The 11511-nt window shown below is 39.2% G+C and overlaps 1 protein-coding gene across 1 annotated transcript in view; it reads right to left on the reverse strand.

Moving 5' to 3' along the window:
* Positions 1-11254, reverse strand: part of nlrc5 (NLR family, CARD domain containing 5) — a 35548-nt gene extending 24294 nt beyond the window's left edge. Inside the window, exons 1-9 of the mRNA XM_084733515.1 lie at positions 10913-11254; positions 9089-9181; positions 7810-7995; positions 7496-7650; positions 5896-6027; positions 4971-5286; positions 3304-3784; positions 1665-1818; positions 492-622 (exon numbers count right to left, since the gene is read on the reverse strand). Coding sequence (XP_084589641.1) covers positions 492-622; positions 1665-1818; positions 3304-3784; positions 4971-5286; positions 5896-6027; positions 7496-7650; positions 7810-7995; positions 9089-9181; positions 10913-11243 — 1979 coding nt within the window. The 5' untranslated portion in view covers positions 11244-11254. The remainder of the gene's footprint in view (positions 1-491; positions 623-1664; positions 1819-3303; positions 3785-4970; positions 5287-5895; positions 6028-7495; positions 7651-7809; positions 7996-9088; positions 9182-10912) is intronic.
* Between the last annotated feature and the right edge of the window lie 257 nt (positions 11255-11511).

Consider the following 11511-nt stretch of genomic DNA (forward strand, 5'->3'; position numbering starts at 1 on the left):
AAATCTGAATACTTCCTCCACTAAGATGATTTTCCAAGTTTAGCTTACAGGTCTCTACTTTAGTAGCAGTGCACACACTGTCTCCTTGTGTCTTTTGTGCACAGCAGAGGTCATAAAGCACAAATATGGGTGGACAGATGGAAACAGATGGAGTTTCATTCAAATGAGGCAGTGTTAAGTTACAGTAGGTGATGGTATTCAGAAAATTAGGTCATACAGTACTGTAAGTACTTCGCTGTATTTATACATCTTTTTCCAGTACAGGGTTCGGCTGATAATTTGGTAATTCTGTTAACATTCACAAACTAAAGATGTATGTAAAAACAGTTCTAGTAAATTATAATTGATTCCAAGCACAGCACCGTGTCGGTTATTGTGATTGCTGTTAAATAGTGGCCACAGTTTCTTCTTTAGAGAGCCTACCTGATCATCATCAGCTCAGTAGACCATGTTCCAAGTTTCAATTGGCTTCTCTAATTTCAGTTCCTTACCTCTTCTTGAGCTGTGCGTCACTAACATCCTGACTGGTCATGATTCGAAGGGCAGCCAAAAACTCTTGTACTGTTAGATGAATGAAACAGTAGGAGTTGAAGAGCATCCCCTCCTCAGATCTGAGCTCCACCTGGCAGGAAAATACAAACAAGCGTGCAATTTATTATGTCGCACTTTCCAGTGACATCTGCCACAAAGTCAGTATAAAATTGGCCAGAGAGTGACAATGTCAGAGTAAAGTAATATGTAGCATGTGAAAAAGTTTATCATTTTGTGAGCATGAAAGTGTTAAGAGATGCGTGTAGCAGCATTACATAGTTTTTATGTGTGATGGTGTGTAAGCAGAGAGGTGAATATATTAAGCAACTTGCAAGGATTTATGATATTATCCGAAAAGAGGTGATGATGGTGGTGGGGTGGGGGTTGGGGGCAATGGTGGTTATTTATAGAATGGTACAAAGGTTAATTTGAAGGAGCCAGGCCACATAATAAGTAATAATTAATGTCTCTACCTTCGACAATCAGTCCACAAATCCCCATCAACAATCAGTTGATTTTAAATATTGCAGCGAATGAATTATTACTGAGAAAAAAGCAGTCAAAGTGGGCTTCTCATTTCAGAGCTTCAAACAACAGAGAACTCCAACCTCAAACCTCATCACTTTTACCTACACCTTTTACCACCAAAGCCACTTGTGCCATGCCCACAGAGGAACTGATTATGGGACTTCATGCAACAGAACAATGCAGATATTCATGCTATCTGGATTTTTGGCAGAAAAGTGTTACAATTTTACCAACAATACACATACTGTCATACTGGTGTAATAATTAGATTTTTAATGCTAAGCAAACAAGCGTTCAAAATTCTTTGTTTTGGACTTTTGCTTTCATTATGTGGATAATGCAGCTAGACATTGATAAGAAAGGGGAAAGAGAGAGGGGAATTACAGGCAACAGAGGGCCTCAGGTTAGAATTGAACCCTGGCTGTTGCTGACTCAGCTTCAGTACATGGGGTGCACGCTGTATCAACTGAACTATTTGGTGCCCCTGAAAATCTCATTACCCCCCCAACTCCCCCTCAAAACAAACACACACAGACAGAGGTAAGAAACCCTGGATGCCCACAGATATGCAGAGAATATTCACATACTGTACAACCATATCTGACCTGTGAGAAGAGCCCCGTTCTGATCGAAAGCTTCAAAACGTCCTGAGAAACGTCTTCTTCCATGAAGAGGATCTTACTGCCCTCTAAGCCTTCCCAGGCCAGCTGACTCAGCTCACACAACTCAGACTGATACTGACTCAGCATATACACAGTACTGCACAAAGAGACAGAAAACTCACAAATTCATTCATCTGCATCTGATCGAAATTTAACTAACAATGACATTTGCAGTTTTGGGATGCTACATTATACACTGCCTGGCCAAAAAAAAAGTCAGACTCTAATATTTCGTTGGACTGCCCTTAGCTTTGATTATGGCACGCATTCACCATGGCATTGTTTCGACAAGCTTAAGAAATGTCAGAACATTTATTTCTGTTTAGAGTTGCGTATTTTTTGCCAAGATCTTGTATTGATGATGGGAGAGTCACTGTGTAAAGTCTTCTCCAGCACATCACAAAGATTCTCAGTGAGGTTAACATCTGGACTCTGTGGAGGCCGATCCATGTGTGAAAATGATGTCTCACGCTCCCTGAACCACTCTTTCACAGTTTGAGCCCCATGAATCCTGACATTGTCATCTTGGAACATGCCCGTGTCATCAGGGGAAAAAAAATCCATTGATGTAAAAACCTGATCATTCAGTATATTCAGGTAGTGAGCTGAACTCATTTTGTTGCTGAACCTCAACCTGATCAACAGAAGCAACTCCAGATCATAACACTGCCCCCACAGGCTTGTACAGTAGACACTAGGCATGATGGGAGCATCACTTCATCTGCCTCTCTTCTTACCCTGATGCCCCATCACTCTGGAACAGAGTCCCTTGAGTTCTCTTCACATTGTATGTGTGGAAATGCTCTTACTTTCACTATTAAACATAACTGTGAGTTCTAATGTTGAGTTTTTATGATTTGATTTCACTAAACTTTTAAGTGATCTCCGATCATTCAAGATTTTTTTGACATGGTTGTTTAAGAAATGAGAAGTTCATCACTGTATCAGTTAGGGTTCAATAACTTGTTACCAGCTGAAAAATATTAATCACTATAGTAATCATCTAATGGAAGGCTCTGACCTATTTCCTTTTTCTTCAATCCAGGTGGTGAGTTATTTGTTGGCCAGACAGTGTATAATCAATGATCATTTGCAAAAACAATAAATACCATTCTTAAAATGAGTTCTCCAACATCAGTTTGACTGATATTACGTTGTTCCTGAATGCATAATAAAAAAATGATCTAAGAAAATGTAAAACACAACCCAACAACTTTTTGATACACAGTCCTTGGGAGTATGCACAAAAAATGATGATGATGATAATGATTTAGGAAAATACATTAAAACAGACAAACTGCTTTTGCAAGTAAACCATTCATATGAGTGAACTGAAACAGAAAATGAAATAAGCCTATCACTATATCACTACAAGAGCAACATTTGCCAGTGTTTTTTTTAAACCTTCTTCTCATTTTTAAATATATAAATAATAAATATTTCTTGGGTTTTCCCTCTTCGTGTAAAATACTGATTGTGTTTAACAGTCAACAGTCACATTTATAATTCACCTTATGTTATGTATGTTGTGCCAATGTAGTGAAATGGTGTTAATATGTTAAGTACTCTACTCAGCCGCTACCTCTGTTGAAGTGTCATGGTCTGTGGTGTGTCTTTCCTTCCTCTTTTATCAGGATCACGGCTCAGAAACGCACCAAGAACAGTGAGGTAGACCTGGGTAAGGGTGGAGGGTATCTCAACTTGTGCTGGAGGTAGCAGGGCTCTACCATTTGTTTTATCCATTATGTCTGCACTTCCTCTTCTTCTTCCTCCTTGATCATCACTCTGTGCATGATTCCCTCCTCTACTGACCTCCTCTCCTCTTCCTCCTTCTGGCGTCTGTACTCCTTTTAGTGCTTTTTCTCTCACTGCTTTCCTTGACTCACTTCTTCTTTCTTCCGGTAGCTGTGCCCTTCCTGCGGCTCTCTCCTCCGCTAGTAAGTGCTCCACACAGATGCAACAGATGTTGCAGAGGGCAGGGAGGGATGACATGGCAAGGAGGTGTTGACTGGAAAGAAACAGTTCCGCTGCCTGCACCCCAACAGCTCTGTTTGTTGTGTGACCTTTGTAGTTGAGACATAAATTAGTTAAAGCTCATAGAAATGTAAAGTAGATCCACACAGATGTTTTCTTTTACTTTGCCTGTTAGTTTTTTTTGGCCCTGCTCTGATTCCTGTTTACACATGAAATTCAAACTGAGATCAGCTAGAATAACTTAAAACATGTGTGTGGTGTTGCAAGGTCAATTTCAAAGAAATGTAAGAAAATCAACTGTTTATGATGACACTTAAGCATGAGATATAAAAAAAAATAGCCACCCTAAAATTTATTAAAGGGGTACACTAGAAATTTAGTGTTGCACACTTGAAGGGAGAGTTCATCCCAAAATCAAAAACATATTTTTCTGCTTTGCTATTTATCTATCTAGATTTTTTGGTGTGAGTTGCGGAGTTTTGGGAATATTTTCCATAGAGATGTCTGCCTTCTCCCCAATATAATAGCACTAAAAGACACTCAGCTTGTGGTGTTCAAAGCACCAAAAAATACATTTTAATCCACACACCCTGTTGTGAGCAGTTTCATGTAGGAACTACTTTCTCTCTGCAGTAGAATCTACCAGAACTACTTTAGAATCTACTTTCTTTCTGACTGGTTTAGAATTTTCCAAATGTATTTTTTGAGTTGGCACTCAGCTTGTTATTATACTGGAGAGAAGGCAGACATCTCTACAGCCGATATCTCCCTAGCAGTACAACTAATGCCAAAAAAAATCTAGATTAATAAATAGCGCTAGAGGCCAGGGGCAAAATATGTATTTTTGATTTGGGGTGAACCGTCCCCTTAAATATGTCCTTAAATTTGGATGATTGACATGGTCAAAATCAGCTGAGTCCAAGATTTCATGACTTAAAATTCTTATAATACGGCTCACGCTCCAAAAACACTGGATTTCCCATAATGCAACTCAACAATTTCAAGTCTTCCTATGACATCATTAGGGGTTATTTTCACAAACTTTAGAAAGCAATATAACACATGTAAAACTGCTTTCAGAAGCTGTGTAGTTCTCCCAGTGATTGGCTAAATTCCTATTTTATACAACTATGTTTTTGACAGGGACTTGGAAATACTATAGATAAGCAGTTGGCCTCAATATAAAATAACTGCTGAACATAAACCTACAAATGTAGATCTATATCTATGCAGAATAACAATTAGCACAATATGAATATAAAAGCATAGTTTTACCTTTTACTCCAAAGAAGCTGTGTACATATTCTTTAACCTCATGACAGTCCCACTCCAGCAGCTGTCCCACTTTATCTGCTATGCCTTCCACATCACTGACATCACGTGTTCGACAGGTGACCACCACGGTACATCCTGGAAGAAGCTGACGATTTAACAACCCTGAGATGAGGTCTGCAACAGGCAGAGGGTTTTCTGGGTCCAGTGACCCCCTATGCATCTCTTGAGTGGTTAGTTTGCTGTGAAACTCATCATAGCCATCCAGCACCCAACAGCTTTGTTCTGGATTGGAAAGGAGGTAATCCACAATGGCTCTCTGCTCAGAAAGACACAATATATTGCACAATATAAGAATAACTGAAACAGTGTATTTGTAATGTATTTTTGGGCAGACACTAGTGGCTATGATTTGTCTGTTACATTTATTAACAAAAAATCATGAACCTAAGTGTCTCTAAACGAGTCCTGCACAACTAATGGACAACCAATAGCATAGAAGTCATGACAACCAATTTCATCTCAATGTATTATTATAATGTGCATAAATATTTATACATATATGAAGATATATACATTTGGAAAATAGCAATGTTTTGTTTGTTTTGCTTTAAGACCCACCAACTTCATTGTTTCCCTCCACTTCTAAAACCAAACCAGTCTGGAAAACTCAGTCTGAATCTTTTCCACTGCTCTCACTTCTTATTTTCTCCTCTGCTTAAGAAAGTCTATGTTTTTTTCCTTTTTAAGATCAATTTTAAGAAAATTTTCAACCACACAACTTTGTAAGTACAGCCCCTTATAACCCGAGGCCACTATGAAGTTATTTTAGTACAGGGTGGCTTAAAATGCTACTTTACAGTATAACATCTGAGAAGTCCTGATTTATAAATGTACTATTCTAGAATTGCTATGCTAAACTGCATACCTTTACATGATCACCACCTTTTGGGGGGAGGTAGTGTCGGAATAGCAGCTCAGACAGGGAGAGAGGGCAGGACACCAAGTTGAGCTGACGAAACTCTAGCAGGACAAACAGGAAGGATGAAGGGATAGGGCCCTGGATGATAAGAGAGAGACAATGAGATGGAAACAGAGAGAGGGAGGGAGAGACAAAAATAAAGATAAAATGAGAGAATAAACTCAGCAGAGAGGGTAAACTTAAAGGGGAAAAAAACTGTACAAAGCCTTTTGTGACTCCAGTTGGAGGAGTGTGAAATCTGATACATTGCCTAAAGTGATGTCAGCATCAGTCGGGCTGAAGACTACATCTAGGGTAGTCTCTGCTTAAGGTTAGCAGCTTAAGGCTACATTAGCCACTAATAGAATAACTGTAGACAATTATAAGTGGACGGAGTGTCCGTGACATCACTCACAGTCTCTGAAGAATTGTTTTGAAGCTCACAGTGGCTGGCTGTTGCCATGTTGGCAGTGCCTGACTTGGGTAACTCCCAGCTAATCCAAAAATGGGTATAGTTTGTTAAAGGTAGAGCGTGAATGTAGCTGAGGCGACCGAATGAAGAGGACACCTAGCAGCTAGCCATCTGGCACCCACCAGTCACTCAAACCTTAATTATGCAGAACTATAACCCTTAATATAATTTAAATGAATGAGATTTATAAAAATTCATCCTCCCTACAATTGTCATGAAGGGGGAAAATTACCTATAGAGACCAAAACTGCAACTTTTGAGGAACTGCAGTTTTGGCACTTCCACATTGAGTTCATCTTTCAGCCACTTGAGCATAACACACCTGAATCTCAGATTGAGCTGTTAGAGGCCAAGTAGCACTATAGGTAATGTAGGAGCCAGGTTTTGACGTGGTAGAAGAATGAATGGAATAAAGAAAATGAAATCGCTGGTTCTGCTGCATCAATTCTGATACTTGTCCACCATCAGTCTGATGATGTTATAGAGATGCAATGATAAAATTTCCATAAATTGATACATTTTGGTATGGTATGTCCTGATCCTGTTCTTTTATGACAACAAGTCTGATCCAAAATTACATTTAAATGTGTATTTACAGTGACATAAAAGTTTGAACAAGACAGCCTGTTTTCATTGCCGTCATTAACAAAACAGAAGTTTCAATGTGTGTTAAACCAAGAGGGTGCACCGGGGTGATGTTACAGGAGACTGTGATGGCTTTGCTTTCTGATGCACACTGTCAGCTTGTTTATCACTGAAAAAGCACTTTATCAGTTTTGGCACTGCAAAGAAATTTTGTATTTTTTCATTCCACACAGGCAAAATGTGGCACATACATTACCTGCAATGCAACTGGACCACAGCAAGTGTGTTCAGAAATGTGGGTGTGTTGTGCTGATAGCATGGTGTTTGAGCCTCTAGCCTCAAGCAGAGGAGGAGCAGGTTACAGAGGTCTGTTTACATGGTACATGCAAGGCCAGTGGCAGACCAAGTTCTACTTTCAGTGACACAAATCCAGCAGATTGGCACAGAATATCCCTGATAATGCAGCTATTTTTAATAGCTACTGAATGATGAGGAAAAATGTAAACTTACAAGTCCATGTGCCCACTGCTGTCCTAAACGGGACATCAGCAGAGTTTTTCCTGATCCAGACTTGCCAACGAGAACTGTCACCTTTCCTGTACATCCCTGAAGGAGGGTCTCCAATGTCACTTTGGACTCCATAGACCCAAAATCCCCATCAGGCTCTGAGTTTGATGAAAAAAATCTTTTCTTAGTATTTTTTCATGTGCATGCACCACACTTATGTATACAGTATTTTGAAATATTTCATATTTAAATAAAGGTTGGATTTTCAAATAAATTAAGGGAATTCCTGGTGTATAATGAGCAGAAGTCATGCTAACCTGGGGTTCTGCCCCCTCTGTCTCCTGATAATGGGGTTTGATCAGGTCTGTCCCTGCCTCTTTTTGCTGTTCTTAGGCCGACCCACACATTCTCCAGCGCGACCTCTCTCACTAGGTGCTCACTGAGTCGCTCCCACCTCCTCAGCAGTAAATTCACCACAGCAGGAAGATACTGCTCCCAGTAGTCTGTGGGTAGAAGACAGTAAAACACAAATAAAAAACTGCAGATTCTCTGCAGAGAAAATTGTATTTCTTGGGGAGGGACAAAGCTGAAAGATGCAAGTAAATGACAGATCAGTTTTTAAAGGGCTACACCCTGCAGGGTCAGACAGTAATTTTAACACTAAACTGCAACTTCAACATACAATTTCTTTTTCTGTTGATGTTTTGTAATGACACACACAAAGATACAACCTTTAGAAAACACACAGTACAAGAAACAGGATTATTAGGTATGAAAAAATGTATGTGTACATGTCTGGTTAACAAAATAACTCATGAGATACAAAATATTCACACCCTATATAAAAATAAATCAGATGTGGGACATTTATACTACAGGCACAGAGAGTTGTTTCTAAGTTATTCAAGTAATGTTGTTTTGGTTCAGCACTAAACATGAGAAGTGCGTTTACCCTGGTAATGTAATCCCCAGTAAAAGAAACATGGCTCACATGCCTGGTTTACTCCCCCAGTTAAAAACATCACTGTGGAATGAAAACTTCTCATTTCACTTTTGGTTTTATTGTGTGTGTAAAGTCAGTTTACAACTTGATGGTTAGATCTTGATTTTGGTAGCTGTCAGAAGGTGGATTATGAGAACTGGATACAGTGTTTTAAGATAGGATCCCAATTGCTCCAGTGACAGGTGCTTAACCAGCATGTATACCAAAAATATTTTAACTCTTCCTGGTTTCTTTCATATAACTCATGACATATGTTTTAAACTGAAATGTCAAACACAACAAGTCTGCAGAAGTTTTAAAAAATCACATCACAAAAAGTAACATATGCCCTTGTGAGCTTTTTGACATGTCTTGCTAACAGTTCTACAGCTACAGCAAAAGGACAGTCCTTTTTTGGGTGCAGGATATTTTTTGTTCACCACTAGAATTGCCAGTAAGACAAATTGCCAGCAAAGCTGACCCTGCCACAGTGTATCCAGTTCCCTTGATAAATCCATGGACTTTAACCAGTGAATGGCCATTTGCCAGGCTGGTTTATGCATGTGAATGTTGCTGCAATGTAACATGGTTGAAGTGTTCTGTGCATGTTTTACCAATCCGTGGGCGTTTGACGAGCTGCTGATCTGAGGGCAGTGATGACGACTTCTCATCCGTTACACTAGCAGTGGAATTTTCTTTTTTTGCATCTACAGTGCAAAAAAAAAAAAAAAAAAACATACAGCACATAAAAATACTGAATAAGATCCAAAAAGACTAATGCTATCAACAGACCAGAATTTTGCATAAGATGGATACTATTTTTAGCCCCTTACTTTTAGTTTCTAAATTGTCTGGAGATTCTGGGGATTCCCAAAATGAAACAAAAGAGAAAAATCATAAGATTTACTCATGACATGCTGATCATAGCTGCAGCTTCTCTACACAGCTATCTTTCACTTTCAATTCTCCTCAGTCCTTTGTCAATGAGACTACCTGAGAGGTCCTTTACCATAAAGTAAATAATGATATTGAAACAAATCCCAAATAAAGAAACACATTTCATCTAAAAGCAGACCACTGGATGGCTAGCCTTACTTTGTATTGCTTGCATTGCACTGCATTGAGTGTGCGCAATATTTAAATACACAGCAGAAGCACAGTATGAACAATAACTGAGTGAGTAGTGCAGACTGAATGTCTATTTATCCATGCCAGTGCAGCCTGACATAAGCAAAATATATATAATCCTATTTACATGGACACATACACACAATTCTCACACTCACAGTCAGGCAGCGTTAAGAGACAAATGTTAACTACCTGTGTTTTTCAGAGAAACTGGTTCTGTGGCGGGGGACAGTATGGCATCTGCTGAACAATTAGTCAGAAAGTCATACTGTTAGCCAGACCTGCACAAAGATAGTTTTTTTTACTAGCATGAGTGAGCGAGTATCACTTATTCATTATTCCACTCCATACAGTGAACATAACAAAATGCACAGCATCTATGGTTTTATGGCAGTAAGGACTGTAAATAAGAAGGTTGCCACCAGGAATGATTGAAAATATTTTATGAATTGCAGTCCAAGAAACTGATAATATTTATAATACTGTAGCCTGCTGTGTGGCTTAGAAATAAGTAATGCAAAAATAAACATGGTAATCAAAAATATTGAATGGCTATCATAATTAAGAGGTGATTCAACACTGGTGACAAATGCACACAGCATGTTTTTCTTTCCAAATTAAAATAAAACATTTCACTGATGAACCAAGAAAACTTTTGACAGAAGCATTAAATAAAAAACCTAGAAGTTCACATGTTGACATGCTCCACGGTGAAAAACTGTACAGCAAAAATGGACCCTAACATTTAAGCTCATCATATACAGTGTCTGACAAATTTAGCAATCAACCCTTTCTGGTTTGGAACTGTGCAGAGGTCATGGTTTAAACAAAGCACAGTGCAGAAATGTTCTGCAAAAGTAACAGAATATCTCAATTTGTTCTATTCGCATTTACATTTTTTTGGACTGTGCTCTTAATTTGTTAATAAGACAAAGTGCAAATGCATCACTGTTGAATTTCACAGGGCAGCAAACTGCTGCAGCTCTGTTCACTGTGTGGTTGCACCACAATGCAAAAATGATGTAATAACAGGTACTTCCCACAGACAGACAAAAAAAACACATTTCACTTTCAACCGATCAAGAAATATGACCCCAAACTTTATGTTAGCCCTGTGTGTTTTTCACAGTGTTTTCAGTCCTGCTTTGTATTGACACACTGAGCTATCCTTTTTCTTAAACCATGAGATATGTGTACAAGAATCATATGTGATGTATTTGTATGAAATTAAAAACTGAAAACACTGAGTATAAAGCTTTCAGCCAAGGACTTGCATCACCTGTCAACATCTATAACATCATTTTACTCACTGTCTGCACACCAAGCCACTGACATGAGCCTTGTCTCCAGGTGCATGGGGATGTTCTCACAGGACATACACACGCTCTGCAGGAAGTTGCTGCAATCTACAGCACGGGAAGTGCAGAAGTAATCCAACATGGCTCTGATGGTGTCTGTTAGTGCTGCCGCAGAAAGGGCTGGGTGGTTGATGTCCCACCGAGAATTACCAGGCATCATTTGGCACAACTCCATTATGACTGTGGGTGTCTGACCACTAAGGATGTTTAGCAGTTCAGAGTATTCCTGAGCTAAGACGGACTTCACATTTTCATCATCAGGGTCAACCTCCTCCTCATCCATGGTCAGACTCCATCAGCTGGTACACAAACAAGCAAAAACGAAACACAAGCACACATGTTCAGTTCACACAGAATCTCACCCCTCAGCTTTAACTGAGGAAAAAACTGCAACATAAATTTAGGGAGCCACCCACAATTCTCATTGTTCCTTAAACTTAAGAAGCACTATGAACCTGATGTCAATTAACATCATTATCACACAAGGAAAGACACCGTTAGCCAAGTGGATGCAGGAGAGTAGACGAGTCAATTTAATGAGCGGGACCTAA

This window comes from Lutjanus erythropterus, chromosome 13 (assembly GCF_056507025.1).
Source record: "Lutjanus erythropterus isolate fLutEry1 chromosome 13, fLutEry1.hap2, whole genome shotgun sequence".
Lineage (NCBI taxonomy): Eukaryota > Metazoa > Chordata > Actinopteri > Lutjaniformes > Lutjanidae > Lutjanus > Lutjanus erythropterus.